The sequence below is a fragment of the Anabas testudineus genome, chromosome 6 (genome assembly GCF_900324465.2).
Source record: "Anabas testudineus chromosome 6, fAnaTes1.2, whole genome shotgun sequence".
NCBI lineage: Eukaryota > Metazoa > Chordata > Actinopteri > Anabantiformes > Anabantidae > Anabas > Anabas testudineus.
Window position 1 is genome coordinate 4,779,524 of NC_046615.1, and position 20,816 is coordinate 4,800,339.

Consider the following 20,816-nt stretch of genomic DNA (forward strand, 5'->3'; position numbering starts at 1 on the left):
GTCTCCTCTCTGGGACCATCTCCCCCCTGTACAGTCTCCTCTCTGGGACCATCTCCCCCCTGTACAGTCTCCTCTCTGGGACCATCTCCCCCCTGTACAGTCTGCTCTCTGGGACCATCTCCCCCCTGTACAGTCTGCTCTCTGGGACCATCTCCCCCCTGTACAGTCTGCTCTCCTCTCTGGGACCATCTCCCCCCTGTACAGTCTCCTCTCTGGGACCATCTCCCCCCTGTACAGTCTCCTCTCCTCTCTGGGACCATCTCCCCCCTGTACAGTCTGCTCTCTGGGACCATCTCTCCCCTGTACAGTCTCCTCTCTGGGACCATCTCCCCCCTGTACAGTCTGCTCTCTGGGACCATCTCCCCCCTGTACAGTCTCCTCTCTGGGACCATCTCCCCCCTGTACAGTCTCCTCTCTGGGACCATCTCCCCCCTGTACAGTCTCCTCTCCTCTCTGGGACCATCTCCCCCCTGTACAGTCTGCTCTCTGGGACCATCTCCCCCCTGTACAGTCTGCTCTCTGGGACCATCTCCCCCTGTACAGTCTCCTCCTCTCTGGGACCATCTCCCCCCTGTACAGTCTCCTCTCTGGGACCATCTCCTCCCTGTACAGTCTGCTCTCTGGGACCATCTCCCCCCTGTACAGTCTGCTCTCTGGGACCATCTCTCCCCTGTACAGTCTCCTCTCTGGGACCATCTCCCCCCTGTACAGTCTGCTCTCTGGGACCATCTCCCCCCTGTACAGTCTCTGGTTGCCGGTCAGGTGGAACAATCCTCCCCCCTGCCGGACGAGTCGCGCGATAACTTCGGATTTACCGCGAGACTGATCCGGTGTGTGGCAGGAGAAATAAACATTAACCATGAGCTCAGCCACGAATTTCCAAACCTGTAGCTCGGTGCTGATAACGGGAGCCAGCCGTGGACTGGGCCTGCAGATGGTGGACAGTCTGGCCTCTGGTGGTTTCTCACCGGGTCACATTATCGCCGCGGCCAGAAAACCGGCGAGCGCTCAGGTGAGAGTGAGTCCAGGGAGCTGGAGGTTTAACTTATCATCCACAGGAGAAGAGTAAACATACATGTATCAGTCAAACAGCTGATTAACTTCTCTCATCATCTTCACTCACTTTTCTGCTGATGGTTTTCACGTTAAACTGATCCAGAAACTCCAGGAACTGGCAGAGAGACACTCCAACATCCACATCATCCGTCTGGGTGAGGCTGGGGATCCTCTCACACCACACTCCTCCACCACCCCACCACCCATCCTGCTCATCCAGTAGTTCAGTAGTTAGTTATGTGTTCATGTATTGTTCTACTAATGTTCATATTGGGTTTGTGACTTGTGTGTCTCCCAGACGTAGTGAGTCAGGAAAGCATAGAGGAGTCTGTGGAGGAGGTGGCCCAGCTGGTGCAGGAAGAGGGTCTCAACTGCCTCATCAACAATGCAGGGATCAAAGTGGTGGCCGACTTTAATACGGTTACTGCAGAAAAGATGATCGAGAACTTCCACACCAACGCTGTGGCTCCTCTAATGATCACCAAGGTAATGTTCATTAACAGACTGCGTGCTCTTAAAGTGGTTGAGCTACTAAACCGCACACAAAACGAGGATTCGTGCTCTAGTTGAGTTGTTACTGCATCAGATAGTGAAACAAAACCATTAAGAGGAAGCACGTGTCTGTTTTCTGTAGTCATCAGGAGCAGGATCGGTGAGTTGTTCGTTTCCCCGAATGCTGCGAACTAAAACTAAAGTATGACCTTGACAAACAGAAGGAGCGAGAGAAGCCCTCAGCCCAGTGCACACTGCGTTTTATAGATGTTAATTAAAAGTCTGCTTTGGTTTTGGCCTCAGAGTACGGGGCCGACTACAGAGCAGCGCCCTGAGCTGGTAGAAATTCAGGCGCTGATCAAAAACAAGTCAGCAGGGTGGATGTTTGCTGACACAGTCTGCTCCAACTGAAGGACAGACTGGAGTCCAAAACTCTTCTGTAGGCCCAACACGATGTAACTGAACAGTGGAGCAGAGACTTTAAAACGTGTTCTATCGCGTTCAATCCCCTGAATTCTCATTATAATGTCCAGAACCGACGCATCCTGGTAGATCCTGGTAAGACCCTGACAACCAAACACTCATGATGGTGGTGTTTCCACACAATCCATCAGCCTTTTCCCTCCTCACCAGAAAACACCGGATCACTGAATGTGTTCATAAAGATGTTCACAGCTTTAGGTAAAAGACTTCACCGTGACACCCACTCTCATTATGTGTGTGTGCCGGACGTATATCACACTTCTTTAAGCTGCTTATTAGACTGGGATTAGCCACAGCAATACTGGTGATGCCACAAATCCTGCTAGCATGTGCACGTCCTCCTCCTTTTAAGAGGAGCTTAGAGACGTGCAGTGTCATAATCTGCACATACGTCAACCTGACCAGAAACCAGAGGACGACAACACAGTGTGTGTTGAATAAATGCATGAAATGTTATATGTGTTGTGTAAGTGTTATATTTCTGCCTTTGGTGAAGATCAGGTGTCATCTTAAACTGATCTGGAGAAGTCACAGTATTTCTCTTTAAGGTGGACGTGTCGCCACTAGAGGGCAGCACAAACAGTGTTTCCACATGTACTTTACAGTTGAACTGTGTGTTTCTCTCACTGGGAACGCTTCAGACACAGCTCTGTCTTCTCCTTGTTATTTATAGTGTCGATTTTATTATTCAAATTGTATTTAATGTAAAATTGGTTTCACTTTCTGTTCAGTGGAATTATTGAGTCTGTTTTTTGTTTTTTTGTTATTCTGCTCCTGCCAGGCCTTCCTGCCTCTGTTAAAGCAAGCCGCGTCCAGAGGAGGAGCAGGCGCCTCAAAGAGCATGGGAATCCAGCGAGCAGCCGTTATTAACATGACCTCTCTGCTGGGGTCTGTGGAGCTCAACTGGGGGGAGAGAGCAGACAACTTTAAATGGTACCCCTACAGGACGTCCAAGGTATGAATTACCACCATGGGAAGAAAAGGGTTTACTTGGTAGATAGAGCCAGGTAATAGACTGTATCTCTTTAAGGCAGGTTGTTTCAGTAGCAGGACAAACGTGTTCATTTAGCATCTCTTCTCATCACCTGTATCTGCTGCAGTGTGTTGGCTTTTAACATGGTAAGTTGTTACTGTTTGACTTTTCAGAGCGCTCTGAACATGGTGAGTCGCTGCATGGCTGTCGACCTGGAGCCTGATGGGATTCTCTGTATGGCTATACACCCTGGGTGGGTCAGCACTGACATGGGGGGGGCTGAGGTAAGGGCCTAGTTTGGGATGTTGTTATGGGAGAAAAAGATATTTAACAAATTTAACAAAACGCATATTTTTGTGAATTCAAACGTGTATGAGTTGCTACACATGATGTGAAGTGCGTTCTTTACACTCCTCACATCGAGTGTAAACAGTGACGTACACCGTGTACACATCATTACATTCTAACTTCTAGGACTCAAATCTTAGTTTGTCTTTCTTGGCGTTTCTTTTTCCAGGCTCCACTGAGTCCAGAAGAGAGCGTCTCCTCCATCTTGTCTGTGATTGGTGGACTAACTGAAAAGGATCATGGGTCATTTCTGAATTATACAGGAGAGGTGCTGCCCTGGTGATCGTGATCATCACAGAAAGCAGTAGGATTACTGATTCCATTCAAATGTTTAGATATGTGGTTTCCTTGGCTCTGAAACAAACTCCTCCTGTTTCTTAAGTCATTATTTCAGAGCTGTAAAGAATGAATAATGGAGCCACTGAACAGCCTGGAAATAAAAGAATCCTCATATTACTTCTACCTCAGAAGTTTCAAAGCACAAAGTTTGGTCTTTATCCATTCATACCATTTCTTTCTGTGGCAGTGCACCTCTCCTCACCCTCTGTCTGAAATGTAGCTTTACAATTTCACATCATTTCATTTATTTATAATTCAAAATATCAACTTCTGAGCTCAGAGAAAACCTTGGGAAACCTCGTCATGTAAAGGGGCAGGAGAGTTAGTTCCTGTGGGATTTTCTTCCTCTGCTTCTGTTCAGCTCACGTTGTAGAGTTTGGGTCACGTTAAAAATGCATCATGTGCACAGTGCACGTTCATCTAGAATAATACAAAAGCACAATTTAAAGCCCCTTTAAACAACTGCTACTTATGTTCAGCATGTAAACTAGATGAAAGTGTAAAAACCTGAGTGACATGAAGTGAGTTACCTCCAGTCCAGTAGCTGTTTGATCTGAAATGTGTGTTTTCTTACACTTAGTTACGTCTACATGTTGGATTAATGTTCGCACTATGTTGCCGTTTAAGTTAATATAAAAATGTTATTTCTGACGTTGTCACTGTTTCAAACAATAGTTTTAGCATCATTGTTGTGAAACTAATAAAAGTTTAAGAAAGTGTCTTGCATAAGAAAAGTTGTGTCATTTATTGACTTTGACTTGACTGTATGCTTTTATTGTTAAAGGCTCATCGTTAGGTACGTTTCCTCTTTCCCATTGTGCGCCTCAGTCAGCAGCTAGTGCTGCAACATGAAAACTGATGAGTCTGCAAGATAGAAACGTCGTTTAAATCCTGATTTTGTCTCGTGTCATGGCACTTTGGAGAGAGTCGAGTGTGCGTGTGTGTGTGTGTGTGTGTTTTATCATTTTACAGCACCTGCCGCTCCAGCTGGTTTGGTTACAGTTATGTGATAAAGCGGAGCCGGAGTCGAATGTGCAGTGTATGAAGTGAAAGTAGCAAATGTGTGTCCTACATTTACCAGCTGATGACTCTCACTTCCTGCGTGTAAATAAAGGCAGTAGATGCTGAAAGCAGAAAAGCTCTGTTTAGACAGGAGTCGGTGCTTCAGCAGCGTCAGCAGCAGTTGTTGTGCTGCCTGTGAGTGAGCGGGGGCTCCTCAACAGCTGATGCACAGGAACAATGATTTCAAGTTTCATCCCGATCCTATTTGGGGAAGGTCTTTGACCTGGTTATTTGGCAAATGGGCGTACTGAGGAATGCTTTTACCAGGACGCCGCTGGGATTAGGCCATGTAAGCTCCCTCAAAATGTCATTTAAATCTAATCAAACCAGTTTGCCCACAGAGGTGTGGAGGAAGTCATGTGCTGGGCGTGTTTGTAGAGAGAGAGCGAGACATGAGAAGGAAGGAGAGAGCCAGAAATAAGAGGAGCAGCTCCACGATGAGGTGCTACTTTGAGTTTCTTTGCAGATGTTTTGTTGTTTGTTGTTTTGGTGAAACGTGAAGTGCACAGGAAGACGCTCGAGCTGCTGAAGAAGAGGACGAGCGGCGTTTTTATGACTAATAACAAGTAAATATGTGTCTGTTCTCGATGTAGCAGTGTGTTCAGAGTAGAGTAGAGCAGAGGCAGTGAATTGTTTCTGAAAATACCTTCTAAACTGCTTTAGTGAAACTGTAATATAACTGAAATGCTTATGCTGACTGTGTTTTTCTATCCATGCTACTCTGCATACATCTCTCTCCTGTGCAACGTTCATCCTGTTTTGCATAAAGTACGAGACAAGTGTTATTTTACTAAACCGTTTTCAGGACCTTTATCTGGAGGAACAGCCACACTATAAAGTACATGTATGTTATTTGTATGACATGAGCAGGAATAAGAACATTTTGAAGCAGATTAAGATTTGATACATTATGCATGTGAATGTTTGAAAATGCTTAAATGACACTTGCTGTTCCTACTGATCCTACATTCATCATGTGGCAGTGAGGCTGGCCTGCGTCTGTCCACTGTATTAGCATTAGTTTGTATTAGCCCTCCAATGTATTCATCCTTCCCTGAACCCTTTGGTCCTCACATCAGTCTGCTTTCCTGTGTTGCAGAGGTATGTTCAGGCCACATGGAGCATCATCGTCATGCTGACGCTGATGGACTATCCAGCCCCTGTGAAGCTGCTGTCTGCAGCTGGAGATCAATGGATGCCCTTTTCGGACACCGTCAAATTCTGCATCCTGGGCATCTCCATCACTCTCCTGCTGCTTGCCTTGGCCATCTTGGCTTGGCAGACCTTCAGATGCTGCACACAGACACACAGTACATACACTGAACAAGATACACGTGAGTAGGGATTGAAGTACAGCAGATAATAACAATGCTTGGTGTCTTACTGATGCACACTGTATGATTTTTACTCTAGTGAGCAGTGATCTGCTGTACTCTGACGAGAGGTCAACAGCAGAGGAAAAGTACTCGGGAGCTCCAAGTACTAAGGTAAAAAGTGGTGATGAGATAAGACAGAGGATGAAAACAATGCAATGGTATCTTTTGTGTCCTTCCTGTTGGGCTATAATAGAACTAGTCTATTGTGTAATGTAGTAAAACACGTTTTTGTTGTCAGACAGTCATGTGTTGCACCGGCTTTTTAAAGAGCAGATGCTTGTTTTGACAACATCCATAGAAAGTGCATGGCAACTACGGTTCCGATTTAGTATGGAGTGAATTGGTTTATATTGCCTACCATTGTTTTTTCTTTTGAACTGTTTTATTTATTATATGTGAACTGTGTGATTGTTGCTTTCACGTGCTGCGTTTAGTGTCTTGTAAGTCTGTATGGGCTGGACACTGGGAGAAGTATGACACTTAAATAAACACATCACATTCAATCAAAATATGCAAAAATATAGAAAATATAAAAAACAATACAGTTTTGTCTTTTACCCTTTTAAAGAGAAATGTCTGCTGTTGTTGGTTCCATCATACGCAGCCTTATATTTCTACTCCAAGTAGAACCTGGAGCAGGGTCACTGTTGGCAATCTTAGAGGAAACTGATACCTTTCAGTCAACATTCAGGCCGCACACATTCCCGGATGCAAGTGTCAGGGACATCAATCTTATGACAGCTGACTTTCAAAACATTATGGTTAAAATTAAATTCATGCCGTTCTAATTGCAGATCTGAAGTCCGATCAGTCAAGTGTTACTACTACCATTTCACACAGGTTCAAAAAGTCCACTCTGTGTTATGTAGGCCAGGTTGGTTGGTGTTGTGCACACACCACAGTAAACCACAGGCTAGGTGAGGTGTCTGTATTGTTGTTATGCTCTCATACCGGTCACATTCCCATTTTATGTGTACATTTGTATAGAGTACTATTTTCCTTCTTACCACCGTGTGTCAGTAGAAGACCTAAAACCTGTATCTGTATTATAATAAAACTTGATCTCGAAGAATCTAAACTTGTTAAAGACTTTAATTATTGTCCAGGCCCCGTTCAGACGCATCAAACATGCAGCATTCTGCAACATTTATGTAAGTTAAGATCAGTGAGAGCACTTGTTCAAACAAAGGAGAGCTGGGACTCAGCACAAGTCAAACAAAGCTGGAGGTACTGTACTTGTTAAGAAAAACACCACCGGTATGTGTACATACTCTACAGGTGGAGAATGTGAGCACGGAGGTCCACAGACTGAGTCGCTGTTTTTCTCAGGACTCGTTCCCCTCTCCAGAAAACAGCCACACAGAGAGAGACGCCGTAGAGCAGGCGAGCGTGACACAGGTAGTGCTTAACGTCCTGCCTCTAATCTGTTAGTAAAAGATTCAAACTCATGAATCGGGTGAAAATACAATTTGCAGCGCACATTTCCAGGCAACATCAACATCAGCATTAGTTGTTTGATGCATCCCCCGACTCCCTCTTGTACCAGGTTAGTGGGTCGCTGCATTTCTCCGTCTACTACGACCAGCTCCAGTCCCGTTTGGTGGCCACCGTCCTGCAGGTGGAGGGCATTCTGAAGAACAGCCCGACCCGCAGCCTCCAGCTGTTTGTCAAGCTACGTCTCATGAGGGCAGGATTAGAGGGAGTAGAGGTGGAGGGTTGTACAGATGAGCAGGTACTTTTGCTTTTCTTACTTCCATCATCCAGTTTTAATAGTTCTTATTTGTGAGATTATCATCGGATTCTTTTTTTTTTACTTGTTACTTGACCATTGTCTCTGTTGTTGCTGTGTAAAGGTGGTTAACAGGATTACTGCTGTGATCCTCTTAGGGTGAAGGGACGCCGCCTGCACTGTGGACGGTGCTGCACGAGTGGCAGACTCGCATTGTTAAAGGCAGCTGTAATCCTTTGTTTGGAGACCAGTTCAGCTGTGTTGTGCAGGATGATAGGGAACTTCAGCACCTGAGACTCAGGATGGAGGTCCTGCAGTACACAAACACAGCTTCCACTCTCAGTACCTCTGAAATATTGGCTTTATTTCTAATTATCTGTGTGTGTCACAGGTGAGAGACTTTGATAAGTTCTCCAGACACTCAGTGCTAGGAGAGGTGAAGGTTTCTCTAGGGCAGCTCGACATCTCCTACCCTTTGGAGCTTCATGAGGAGCTGCAGATGCCCCAGAAGGTAAAGTGCACTAGAACATAAATGCACACAAAAAGTAACTTTTACATGTGAAAACCAATTAGGCCTTAACGTACTGAAAAGGATGGTTCAATAAAACTGCTGCTTAATCCTCCCAAGGCTTTGGCTTTTCTGGTTATTATAGTCTTAACACCACACTTCAAATGTGCATCATTGTGTGTGTTTTATTATTATTCTCTCACTTTCCGAACAGGATCTTGTAGGAGAGGTGCTTCTGACATTGAAGTTTCTTCCCACGTCTCAGAGGCTGGAGGTTGGGCTGCTAAAGGTCAAAACAGCCCTCGCACAGATATGCTCAGATGCAGGTAAATAGCCCAACAGCTAACATACAGTGCACACGGTGTACAGAGCATGCAGTTTACAATGTGTTCTGTTGTGCAGCCCTGTATGCCAGGATCAGTGTGCAGTGCAACCAGTGTAAGCTGAGGTACCAAAAAACCTCAGCGGTGGCCCGATGCCCGGTGACTGTCTTCAATGAGGTCATCATCTTCTCCCTACCAGACCTACCTGTGGAGCAGTGTAAAATTTTGGTTTCTGTGTATGAGACTCGCAAAACTAGAAAATCCCCCAAATACCTGCTAGGACAGTTGACGGTGGGGAAGGAGAAGACACTGGAAGACCAGCACTGGAGCTTGATGATGCAGTCAGTTCGCCAGCCCGTAGCAAAGTGGCATGGTCTGCTAATCTGAGCCACAGCTCATTAATCTCCTGGGATGTTTTTAATAGAAATCTACAAAAAGACACCTCAAGGTGATCATATTGGAAATAATGGGGACATACTAAACAAATAAAACTGTTTTTTCTAAAGCTGTGCAGGTCAACTCGTGAATTACAGTGGATTCCTTTCACATTTAAGTGCCAACTACAAAACCCTGTGATGAGAACTATTCCTAAAGGCTCTGGAACACTAAACCATCATGTTATGTTGTGTTATATCAATGTAACCCTTTTAATATATCTTCAAGGCCTCTGCTTCTGTGGTTCTTGTTTCAACAAGAAGCCATGTGGCCTCATCAACACCTGTTTACCTAGAAGATGGAGGAGGGTTCACTCACAACATACACACAGCATTTATCCTGTCCAACTTTGCCTTAAATAAAATATGTTTATATTGCTCTGCACACTCTGAAAACAGTACCTCACTTATTCAAATATACTCAAATACCATTGTCGGGAATTCTGTTATTTTTTATTAATTCTAAACTGATGAGTGTTTTGCATTGCAACAACAACAACAACAATTATTATTATTATTAATTATAATTATAATTAATTATAATTACGTTTAATAATGATAATAATGATAATATAATAATTATTATTATAATTAAAATAACGCGTATAGAAACACATGTATAGATGAGAGGACGCACCTTGCCGCCATCTTTGCTAGCTAGCTAGCTTAATTAGCCTTAACTCCAGAGCAGAGTGGCTTGATTTGGAGTCTGGCGTTAGCTAGCTAGTTGCTGTAGCTATCCAACCGCTAGCTAGCAGATTCATTTGGTGTGTTTTTGTTAAAACTGGGTTTAAGCACACTTGAACCCCTGCTTAGTCAAGAACTTAAGTTATGTGTCATTACTAAATGACAGTATACGTGTTTATGAATGTACCAAAGCATTACTTGTGTTTAGAGCTAATGGGAGACACTGAGCGCACCATGCGACTAGAAGGTATGTTCAGGAACTTATTTCTATCATAAATATTATATACTGTGTCTTTAATTATGAAATAAAGAAATTTAGCAAATAGATTGAGACATTTTTAATGTTACATTAAAAAACCTTGGTATTGCTAAAAGTCAACTGAGCTCAAATGATCCCCATTGATCACCTTGTATGATATATAACAGCACATATTGGTGTTGGGGATGATTTATTGAACCTCCTCTCTGGTATTAATCCTTGTGTCATCTACAAAAACTTTTGTTCTAGCAGTTAATCTCTTGACTATCCCACATGATTTCCAATATTTTGGAAATTGTAGGACTCATAATAACACAGACAGCACTTTAAGATCCAAAACGATTTTATTGGGGTATTTTTCTCATCATATTATATGATTAGAAACCATCCATCAGCTGCAGAGCTTTACTCAGCTGCCTCCTTTCCCTGTAAAATGAAGTAAAAAACAAACAAATCAATACATGTGCTACAACATGCAGACACCCATCATACTCTGCATGAATATATATACCTTTATAAATTACTCCATTGTCAGTGTAATGAGGTGGGAATATTAATCAATTAATTAATTTATACATTCACTGTAAAATATTGCATATTTGCGATGGTCTATAACAATATCAACACTGACTGCCAGAGACTTTTCCAATGCTTGTGGCTTTTTAAAATGTGTAAAGTCTCACAGTGTGATCAACCTGTAATTATGTAAATAATTATCTGTGTTGTTATCAATGCTCAGTGTTGAAAATATTCACGGAGCAGCTTCTTTTGTTGATTGTTCGACATTGTTACTGTCAATAATTAATGTTAGCTCTATGATTGATAGCAGGCTAAAATTAAATGTGTGTGTAAGTTCCAAAACTTCTCAAGACACAGTAATGTTGTCATGTAAAACCATCACCATACCTTTTAAGAATCTCCCTGTTAAAAATGTATTATAGAGCAACAGATGTTGGAAAATAAACTTTGCTAAAGTTATTTGTAATTAAATTCAGATACCATACAACCACTACTTTATATTTTCATGCATTTCATTAAATCCCTTTAGCCAAGACCAGAATTAGAATTGAAAATCTAAGAAATTTTAATGTCCTAAAAGCTGAAGCGTGTGTATAAAAGTGTGTATGTTTACCTTGCCAGCATCACGGCTTTTTGCTCTCAGCTTGTTGACCTGTGACTCAGCAATGTCTGCACGCTCCTCAGCCTCCTCCAGCTCATGCTGGAGCTTCCTGCTCTTGGACAGATGAACATTGGCCTGCTCCTCCTGGAATACAAAAAACAATCAAATATTTAATTGGTCAGAAAAGCTAGTAGAAACAAGTACTTTAAAAGATGTAATATCAAGTATCAAAAATAAATACAGTATGTTGTCCTTACCGATTCCTCAGCCTGCCTCTTGTAGGCCTTCACCTTGAGCTGCAACTTGTCAACCAGATCCTGCAGCCTGGTAATGTTTTTCTTGTCCTCCTCAGTCTGTAATCACAAATATAGATTTAAATATTCAAATTGTATAGAAAATAGAGTATTAAATAGATTTTAAATGTACATATGATTGTACCTGATAGGTGAGCTCCTTCACCCTCCTCTCATATTTGCGGACACCCTTAACAGCATCTGCTCCACGTCTCTGTTCAGCCTCAACCTCTGCCTCCAACTCACGCACCTTAAGAAAACCAATAACATTGTGTTAAAAGGTTAGAATCCATATGTTTTGTATATTTCTCTGCTTACTAAATTCATATATGTGTCTGTCCAGACAAAGATTTTACGCTAACTGTCTTACTCTGGACTCCAGTTTCTGGAGCTGCTTCTTGCCACCCTTCATGGCCAGATTCTCAGCCTCATCCAGGCGGTGCTGCAGGTCCTTGACAGCGACCTCCAGGTTCTTCTTCATCCTCTCCAGGTGAGCGCTGGTGTCCTGTTCCTTCTTCAGCTCCTCAGCCATCATAGCAGCCTAGTAAACATATCATTTAAATGAGAAAGGTCATGATGAAACACAGAATTTTAGTCAACCAATAAAGCAGACACCTACATCGGTGATTGCCTTCTTGGCCTTCTCCTCTGCATTTCTTGCTTCCTGCACAGTGTCGTCCACTTCACTCTGGATCTGAACCAGGTCAGCTTCAAGCTTCTTCTTAGTGTTCAGAAGACTTGTGTTCTGAAACATGAAAAGATTTCACTGAAATCACTGATGTCATCTTATACACGATTCAGTCCTTATTTTAAATTGTTTGGTTTTGTGATTGCATAAAAATATTTGAAGGATTGTTCACCTGTGAGTGCAGAAGTCCAACACGCTCACTTGCATCCACCAGCTCCTGTTCAGCGATTTTGCGGCTTCTCTCTGTCTGTTCCAGAGCAGCTCTAAGTTCTTCAATTTCGGCCAACATGAGACCGTTCCTGCGTTCCACCATAGCAGCTTGTTCCTTGAGGTCATCCTGGGCTCTGACAGCGTCATCAAGGTGCAGTTGAGCATCCTAGAGCAAAGCAAGATACATACTCAGATGAATATAATGATGTATGGGCTCTGACCATAGTCTATGCAACTGCTCTCTGCCTTGTAATACCTTCAGCTGTGCCTGCACATTCCTCAGCTGCTTCTGGGACTCAGAAGCCTGGCGATTGGCATGGCTCAACTGGATCTCCATCTCGTTCAGATCTCCCTCCATCTTCTTCTTGATTCTCAGGGCATCGTTCCTGCTCCTGACCTCAGCATCCAGAGTGCTCTGCATGGAGTCAATTACCCTCTGGCTGTTCCTCTTGATCTGCTCAATCTCCTCATCTTTCTCTGCCAGCTTCCTGTCCACCTCACCCTTAATCTGGTTGAGCTCCAGCTGGACACGCAGGATCTTAGACTCTTCATGTTCCAGAGTTCCCTAATGATATTGAAGAAAAAATTATTAATGTCTGGCTTTAGAATATTTATAGCATATGTTGCACTGACTAGAAAAAAACATACCTCAGCCTCTTCAAGGGCTGTCTGGATCTCAGACTTTTCTGTCTCCACCTGCTTCTTGGCCTTCTCCAGCTCATGGATGCTCTTGCCAGTCTCACCAATCTGTTCAGTCAGATCGGAGATCTCCTCTGCATAGAGACAAAGAAAGGTAGAATAAAGTAAAAATATACTTATAATACTCATAAAAAATACAAGTGTTAGAAAACGTAGATTGTAGTTGATAACACAATGTAGTAGAAACTCACGTTGCAGATTCTTGTTTTCACGCTTCATGGTCTCCAGCTGGTCCAGAGCTTCCTCATAAGAGTTCTTCATCTTGAACAGCTCAGTGCTGAGAGAACGAGCCTCTTTCTGAGCTCCCTCAAGCTCTGCCTGACCCTCCTCATACTTTTGTTTCCACTCTGCCAACACCTGAATAAAACAATACACTCAAGTGAGTTAAATACAGCAAAATGAAGACACATTTTTGATCTTTGTCTGATTTGGTTATAAGATATAGACATTGTTACCTTGTCAAAGTTCCTCTGCTTCTTGTCCAGGTTAGCAGCCAGTGAATTAGCCCTCTCCACATCAATCATGAGATCCTCCACTTCGCTCTGGAGCCTCTGTTTGGTTTTCTCCAGGGAAGCACACTTGGAATTCACAGCCTCAATCTGTTCCTCAGCCTCCTGAAGGCGTTGGGCCAGCTTTTTCCTTTTAAAATTGTAGTTGATGCAGATGTTTTTAATAGTAATAATAATAAAAACAACAATATAGTTCTACATATTTTAAAGAATCCAGATAAATGCACAAAAGTGATGCTGAAGTGGTGTCGAACGATGAATCAAACAATTACAGTGTTAGATGAGGTATGCAAATAGGGAAAGTTTTCAAACTGGCCAATAAATTGTGAATGTTACTCACTTGGACTCCTCAAGCTCCTCAGTGCGCTGGATAGCATCAGTTTCATACTTAGTTCTCCACTGAGCCACCTCACTGTTGGCCTTGGACATTCCACGCTGCAGCTCAGCCTTGGCCTCCTGCTCCTCCTCAAACTGCTCTCTCAGCAGATCGCAGTCGTGGCGAGCTGATTGCACAGCATGGGCAAGAGCGTTCTTGGCCTAGTGTAAGATGAAGATCAATTTTTATGAAGCATCTCACTTTAATATATATTTAATTAATTTAAAAGTTTTTTTTTTGTACCTTGACCTCCTCTTCAATTTGTCTCTTCAGCTCCTCCATCTGCTGTGTGAAGGCTTGTTTGCCTCTGGTCAGCTGGGAGACCAGAGCTTCTTTCTCTTCAATTTGACGGCCGAACTCACCTTGTGTGAAAATTGCCATCAGAAATTAATTTGTGTTTAACTTCTCAGTCATACAAGTTTATTTTTCAGTTATTACTGTGTGGGACATACCATTTTCTGTCAGGAGACGAGCTTTCTGTGCACCCAAGTCATTGATTTGACGGACATTCTCATCATTCTTGGTCTTCAGTTCGCTAAGTTGGTCCTCAAGAGTGCGGCACAGCTTTTCAAGATTTCCCTAATGTGGAAGGATGAGAAAAAAGAATCAATCATAACAAGAAATATGATGATGTTAATTCATGTGTGTATTATACAATATAAAATATTAAAATACTATTCGAAGGATTGTGTACCTTTGCTTTGGCAACAGCCTCCATGTTGCTGGAGAGGTCATCAATCTCCATCTTGTATTCACTCTTTTCCTTCTCAAGCTTCTGCTTGACCCGCTGAAGGTTGTCGATCTGCTCTCCCAGCTCAGCAACGCTGTCAGCCTGCTTCTTACGAAGAGCGGCAGCAGTGGCTTCGTGCTGCAGAGTGGCCTCCTCAAGATCACGACGGAGCTTCTGGAACTCAGCCTCACGCTTCTTGTTCATCTCAATCTGAGCAGCAGTGGCACCACCAGCCTCCTCCAGCCTCTCACTGATCTCCTCCAGTTCTCTGGAAAGATCGGCCCTCTGCTTCTCAACCTTGGCACGAGCAGCACGCTCAGCCTCAATCTCCTCCTCCAGTTCCTCAATACGAGCCTGTTCAATGTAGGTTTGTTGTCTTTCAGTAAACTTTCAATGGTAAAATCAACTATAAAGAATGTCAGAAACGTCAGATTTAATATAATACTTTATGTAGCATAATATACGAGTTACCTGAAGCTCCTTTATCTTCTTCTGAAGCTGAGCACCCATTGACTGCTCATCCTCGATTTTGCTAAGGAGCTGACTAAGTTCAAAGTCCTTCCTGTGAGAGTAATACCACAAAAAGAGCTACTTAGTGATACTGATATTGTCTAGAAACATTATATTTGTCTTAAAATAGAGAAGACAGTTGTTACTTTTTAATTTTCTCTTCAGACTGCTGTTTGTCATTCTCAAGATCCATGATGGATTCCTGGGCCAGTTTCAGATCACCCTCCAGCTTCCTCTTGGCTCTCTCAAGGTCCATACGCAACTTCTTCTCTTGTTCCAGAGATCCCTCAAGCTGCAGATTGATGAGTTTGTAATTATCATGTTCAAAAGCATTTCAATTTTGCCCTTTTTTCTAAGAGATTTTGTAAACTTACATCATCGACTTGCTGCTCAAGCTTGGTCTTGGCCTTGGTCAGAGTGTTGACTTTGTCCTCCTCAGCCTGGAGGTCATCAAGTGTCTGCTGATGAGCCTCCTGAAGGGCTTTCTTCTCTTTGGTCAGCTTAGCAATGGTCTCATCCTGAGAGGCCATCTCCTCTGTCAGGTTCTTCACCTAAATTTGCAAGACAGACAATTTATGAAGCGGGTAATGATCCTGGTTTGAAAATGATCTGCTGGGTATTTTACCATTACTAACCTTGTTCTCAGTGGCGTGTTTCTCCTTTTCCACTTTGGCCAAGGTGAGCTCCAGGTCGTCAATGTCCTTCTTGAGCTCAGAGCATTCATCCTCCAGCTTTCTCTTCTTAGCAGTCAGCTCAGCATTGATTTCTTCTTCATCCTCCAGTCTCTCAGTTGTCTCTTTGAGTTTGGCCTCCAGCTGAATCTTGCTCTTGATGAGTCCCTCACATCTCTCCTCAGCATCTGACAGATTCTCAGATTCCTAGTTGATCGTATAAACATTGGTCTCATCAAACAGCATTTTATCAGTCAAGCAGGAAAAAGTCCATGTGCCTGTTCATGTATACTTACAGATGCTACTTGGAGCTGCAGATCATTCTTCTCCTGCAGAAGAGACACCATCTTCTCCTCCAGTTCCTTCTTTTTGGCCAGGGCAGCAGCCAAGTCTTGTGTCATCTTGTCATAGTTCTCCTTCATCTGGGCGAGCTCCTTCTCAGTTTCAGCACTCTTCAGCAGAGGCTTGATCTTGTAGTACACCTTCATCCATGGCCAGTGTTTGACATTCATGAATGAGCGGATGTTGTACTGAATGGAATAGATGGCTTCCCTGTGGACGAGAAGTTGTTGTTACAGAAAAAGTTCTTTGTATTTCATCACACACTTTTTTATTTGAATGTATTTGTTTTTAACTTGCCTCCTCTCCATCATCTTCACAAACTCCTTTCTCATGAGGTAGCCACGGCAGACAGCCTGAGTCATGGTGACCAGAGATGCCAGTTTTTCATCTCTCATCTCTTCAAGGGTACCCAGCAGACCGGCCTTGAAGAACACCTGAACAAAATACCGCATTACAGCATTTTGTTATACAGTGAAAAAAGGATTAACTTAGTCCAAACCATTTAAACTGAACAAACAGAAACAGAACTTGACAAAGATGAGAGGAGAACACAACCAAAGTGGACAGGAAAAGTCAATTTTATTAATAGTCATACTAAAATAAAACAAGGTATGTGTAGTGTTTACCTTGGTGTGTCCAAATCTGTACTGGTCATGATCAACATCAATTGACCCGAGCAGCTTCTCTGCAGCCTTCTTGTTGTCGATGAACTGGCCTTCAGGGATGACACTGGCATTCAGAACCTTGTACCTTTTATGAGATAGTTAATGATGAGTGTGGGCATTTTCTTTTCACAGTTTAATCAGACTTATACTAAAGTAGTCACTGATACCTCTGCTTGAAGTCACCATAGAGGATTCTGCTGGGGAAACCTTTCCTGCAGATTCTGATACCCTCCAGCACACCGTTACACCTGAGCTGGTGGATGACCAGGAAGTTCTCCATCAGACCTGTATGAAAAAGCATCTCTTTATTAATTTTGTGCAACTAGTTACTCTTGTGTTTAAATCAGCATGAAATAAAGTACATTTCCAAAGGCAAATGACGCCGCACAGACTTTGATACAGTTATGTTATCTATGTACCTGGGGTCTTAGATTCATTGGGAATCAAGCAACGCACAAAGTGAGGATGGGTGCTTCTCAGGTTTGTCATCAGCTTGCCCAAATTCTCCTGTAGATACAAGAAGGTAAATATTGTTATGAAATGTAACTCACAAGCTTGTGTTTAAAAAGAGATGTGATGTTATGTTAAATTTAATATTGGAAAGCTTACCCTAAATTGTGAAGACACAGTCTGCATAGAACCACCCTTCTTCTTGCCACCCTTCTTTCCAGTGTCTGTTGATAATTGTAAGCAGAAACTTAATAATAATTTGCATTTACACAGATATTACTACAATTTGTTGAAAATGTAGTTCTTATTTAACTTTAAAATATGTCACGTTTTTGTGTAGTTAAAAGCATACCCTCAGCAGCAGCAGGAGGATACAGATGACTCAGCAATTTAACAGAGGACTTCTGGTACAGCTGCACGACAGACTCATTCAGTGGATCCTTGTTCTTGTCCAGCCAGCCACTGATATTGTAGTCAACAGTACCAGCATAGTGCACCAGGGAGAAGTGAGCCTCAGCCTTGCCCTTGGCGGGCTTTGGCTTCTCAAAAGCCTTGGTCTTGCCAAGATGCTGGTCATACAGCTTGTTCTTGAAGGATGTGTCTGTGGCCTTGGGGAACATGCACTCCTCTTCAAGGATGGAGAAGATACCCATGGGCTTGATGAAAGTGAAACGGATATGTCATGAAATGATGTGTTTTTGCATAGCAAGAACATTGCCATATAGCAGAATTACAAAATTGATGTGTACCTTTTCAATCAGCTCAATGCAGGCAGCCAAGTCCATGCCAAAGTCAATGAACTCCCAGATAATACCCTCCTTCTTGTACTCCTCTTGTTCCAGCACAAACATGTGGTGGTTGAAGAACTGTTGCAGTTTCTCATTGGTGAAGTTGATGCACAGCTGCTCCATGCTGTTGAACTGTGAGGGGACAAATAATTATTTATCGCTTATAGGCAGTAAAAAAGATTCAGTCCGTTGAAGACTTGGAAGCAGTTAATGTAGCTTACGTTGAAGATTTCAAAGCCAGCAATATCCAGGACACCAATGAAGAAATTCCTTTGCTGCTTAGTGTCCAACATCTGGTTGATACGGATGACCATCCACAAAAACATTCTCTCATAGATGGACTTGGCCAGAGCTTGGACTGAGTTCAACACCTGAAGGAATATAGCATGATTTGAGTGACACTGGCCCAGTGTTTTGTAAAATGCTGGTGTACTGCTGTTACAAATGTCTGAATTGGCATATGGTAAAATCAATTCACTTAAACAAAGAGGCTTTATGTTTACCTGAGGTACAGTCTGTCCCTTGGTGACATATTCATTTCCGACCTTCACTCTGGGATAGCATAGAGCCTTGAGCATGTCAGCAGAGTTCAGGCCCAACAAGTAAGCAACCTTGTCAGCATCTGAAAACATTATAAGTATATAAGTTGATTTACCATTACAATTGTGACAATGATGGACAAGAATTTATGGTATTTAAAAGTGCTCACCTTCTGTGCCATCAGGCTCAGCCTGCTCCTCACGCTGCTTTTGCTTGAACTTCATGTTACCGTGGTGGATTACAGCACCAGTCAGTTTGTAGATGCTCATCTTCTCCTCAGAAGTGAAGCCCAGGATATCAATGGCATTCTGTTTCAAAAGAGATGTCAGCACAATATGTAACTACTTTAAAACCCCCTTGTTAAACGCTATTTCCATCAGTTTAACACTGAAAATATCACATATCAATATTAATTATAGGGTAGAGGGAAAGATCACTCACGTCAGTGGCTTCCAGCTCAACTTTGTCATCAATACTGGCTACAGTGATCTGACCCTGGCTGATCATGGGGAAGTCATATGGGTTGGTTGTGATGAGTGACATTTCTGGAGGTCACGAAAGGGTGAAACGTATAAGTGACAGATTTTTTTCAATCAAAATTTTAAACAGGCAGCTACCCAATTGACTTACCAACCAGCTCAGGTTTGTGATTTGTCATCATCTGGTAGAAGATGTGGTAGCCTCTCTCATCAGGAAGCTGGAATGTCACTCTAGACTTCTCCAGCAGATCTACAAATGTTTTTCATGAGCACAACATTGCTAATTTTCAAATTCTGGTCATTGTGTTTGCTCTGAGAGCTGTTACTTACATGTCTCAATATCAGCACTGGCCAGTTTGCCAGTTGTGCCGAAATGGATTCTGATGAATTTACCCTGTTTTCAAAGCAAAGCAAAACAAGAACAGAGTCAAATGTCCCTCCACATGGGCAACATATAACAGCAATTGTGCTGGAGAAATTGGTCCATACTTACAAAACGAGAAGAGTTGTCATTTCTCACAGTTTTGGCATTACCATAAGCCTCCAGCAGGGGGTTGGCTGCAATAATCTGATCCTCCAGTGACCCCTAGTCCAGGTTTACAACAACAATCAGTAAAGGACCCTGTCCAGAATGTTTTTCTCTTGACAAACATTTTCTACTTTATTAACAATGAGTTGATAACATACCTGCATCTTGCCTGATGTTTGCTCCTTCTTCTTGTCTCCACCGACTGTGCTGATTGTTGCAAAGTACTGGATGACACGCTTGGTGTTCACAGTCTTTCCAGCACCAGATTCTCCACTGGGTGTAGACATAGACTTATAAGAATGTGACTGAGAGATTTTTGGTTATGTTAAACAAAGTAAATGAACGTGAAACTTACGTGATCAAGACAGACTGGTTCTCCCTGTCTGTTAAAATTGAAAACAAAAATAATTACATAGCCATGCAACAGAAACCTCACATAACAAATATTCAGCATTGTTAAAGACTTACCAGTAAGCATGAACTGAAAAGCATTGTCAGAGACAGAGAAGATGTGGGGTGGAGCCTCCATTCTCTTCTTGCCTCTATAGGCACTTACAACTTCAGCATCGTACACTGGGAGCCACTTGTAGGGGTTCACAGTGGCACAGAACAAGCCAGAGTAGGTCTGAAAGAGAGCATAGAAATATGATAATCCATGTTTCTTCCAAGTATTATCATTTATTAGTATCTTTCTAGGCTTATTGTCTTACGTAGATCATCCATGCTGCATAACGCTCTTTGAGGTTATACAGGACAGAGGCTTCATTGAGATGGGTCATCATGGCCATGTCCTCAATTTTGTCGAACTTGGGAGGGTTCATTGGAGAGACGTCGTCTTCTTTAACTGTCTTCTCCTGCAGCCAGACATTAATCACAGTGAGAACTGCTCAAAGTTAGCTCCCTGTTGAATCTGACTTGATGATACCAACCTCTTGAGTGTCCAGGACCTTGACGGTGACTTTGCCACCGTCTTTCTTGATGATTGTGGCCTTCAAGTACAGCTCTTTGTCATCGACCACATAGCAGGCGGTCTTGGCATCAAAAGGTTTATTCTGAGCCTCAATTCTCTCCTTCTCTGGCTTACGGAGGTAAATGGCAGCTTTGCCATAGACGGCCATCTCTGCGTCCGTACTCATGGTGGCAGCTTT

General features: G+C 42.9%; 3 protein-coding genes across 4 annotated transcripts; 2 read left to right on the forward strand and 1 right to left on the reverse strand.

Annotated features, from left to right (window-relative positions):
• The first annotated feature begins 848 nt into the window (after positions 1 to 848).
• si:dkey-12e7.4 (SDR family oxidoreductase) lies at positions 849 to 4,221 on the forward strand. The gene is made up of 6 exons (XM_026366167.1): positions 849 to 1,012; positions 1,160 to 1,211; positions 1,355 to 1,542; positions 2,813 to 2,986; positions 3,178 to 3,288; positions 3,522 to 4,221. Exons 1-6 carry the CDS (start codon positions 860 to 862, stop codon positions 3,633 to 3,635), a joined length of 792 nt encoding a protein of 263 aa, XP_026221952.1. The 5' UTR covers positions 849 to 859; the 3' UTR covers positions 3,636 to 4,221.
• An 870-nt stretch (positions 4,222 to 5,091) lies between these two features.
• On the forward strand, positions 5,092 to 9,559 carry syt19 (synaptotagmin XIX). 2 transcript variants are annotated; one of them, XM_026364530.1, is made up of 9 exons: positions 5,092 to 5,195; positions 5,853 to 6,087; positions 6,167 to 6,240; positions 7,408 to 7,527; positions 7,676 to 7,861; positions 8,017 to 8,166; positions 8,250 to 8,369; positions 8,581 to 8,692; positions 8,769 to 9,559. In XM_026364530.1, exons 2-9 carry the CDS (start codon positions 5,886 to 5,888, stop codon positions 9,074 to 9,076), a joined length of 1,272 nt encoding a protein of 423 aa, XP_026220315.1. In that variant the 5' UTR covers positions 5,092 to 5,195; positions 5,853 to 5,885; the 3' UTR covers positions 9,077 to 9,559. The 2 variants fall into 2 exon arrangements, with proteins under 2 accessions (XP_026220315.1, XP_026220314.1); XM_026364529.1 differs by having other exon boundaries at positions 5,135 to 5,319.
• Positions 9,560 to 11,153: 1,594 nt separating this feature from the next.
• On the reverse strand, positions 11,154 to 20,816 carry LOC113165659 (myosin heavy chain, fast skeletal muscle-like). Its single transcript, XM_026365341.1, has 38 exons — positions 20,598 to 20,816; positions 20,379 to 20,522; positions 20,137 to 20,293; positions 20,024 to 20,051; positions 19,827 to 19,941; positions 19,633 to 19,725; positions 19,470 to 19,533; positions 19,291 to 19,389; positions 19,102 to 19,205; positions 18,830 to 18,968; positions 18,624 to 18,742; positions 18,342 to 18,491; positions 18,082 to 18,252; positions 17,685 to 17,988; positions 17,492 to 17,556; positions 17,302 to 17,389; positions 17,050 to 17,167; positions 16,844 to 16,967; positions 16,515 to 16,651; positions 16,172 to 16,427; positions 15,840 to 16,082; positions 15,579 to 15,755; positions 15,351 to 15,496; positions 15,166 to 15,256; positions 14,659 to 15,048; positions 14,417 to 14,543; positions 14,208 to 14,326; positions 13,929 to 14,125; positions 13,535 to 13,718; positions 13,271 to 13,436; positions 13,029 to 13,153; positions 12,637 to 12,945; positions 12,343 to 12,546; positions 12,102 to 12,227; positions 11,853 to 12,023; positions 11,628 to 11,732; positions 11,447 to 11,542; positions 11,154 to 11,333 (listed from the first exon to the last, which is right to left on the reverse strand). Exons 1-38 carry the CDS (start codon positions 20,802 to 20,804, stop codon positions 11,154 to 11,156), a joined length of 5,838 nt encoding a protein of 1,945 aa, XP_026221126.1. The 5' UTR covers positions 20,805 to 20,816.

What these genes read in the sequence shown, in the direction of transcription:
- si:dkey-12e7.4 (XM_026366167.1), top strand. Translation starts at nt 860, where the DNA reads ATGAGCTCAGCCACGAATTTCCAAACCTGTAGCTCGGTGCTGATAACG. An exon ending in GAAAACCGGCGAGCGCTCAG is followed by an intron (nt 1,013 to 1,159) that starts GTGAGAGTGAGT and finishes AAACTGATCCAG; the next exon opens with AAACTCCAGGAACTGGCAGA. An exon ending in CATCCACATCATCCGTCTGG is followed by an intron (nt 1,212 to 1,354) that starts GTGAGGCTGGGG and finishes TGTGTCTCCCAG; the next exon opens with ACGTAGTGAGTCAGGAAAGC.
- syt19 (XM_026364530.1), top strand. Translation starts at nt 5,886, where the DNA reads ATGCTGACGCTGATGGACTATCCAGCCCCTGTGAAGCTGCTGTCTGCA. An exon ending in CGGGAGCTCCAAGTACTAAG is followed by an intron (nt 6,241 to 7,407) that starts GTAAAAAGTGGT and finishes CATACTCTACAG; the next exon opens with GTGGAGAATGTGAGCACGGA. An exon ending in ACCTGAGACTCAGGATGGAG is followed by an intron (nt 8,167 to 8,249) that starts GTCCTGCAGTAC and finishes TGTGTGTCACAG; the next exon opens with GTGAGAGACTTTGATAAGTT.
- LOC113165659 (XM_026365341.1), bottom strand. Translation starts at nt 20,804, where the DNA reads ATGAGTACGGACGCAGAGATGGCCGTCTATGGCAAAGCTGCCATTTAC. An exon ending in AGGTCCTGGACACTCAAGAG is followed by an intron (nt 20,523 to 20,597) that starts GTTGGTATCATC and finishes GTCTGGCTGCAG; the next exon opens with GAGAAGACAGTTAAAGAAGA. An exon ending in AGAAGATAAAGGAGCTTCAG is followed by an intron (nt 15,049 to 15,165) that starts GTAACTCGTATA and finishes TACATTGAACAG; the next exon opens with GCTCGTATTGAGGAACTGGA.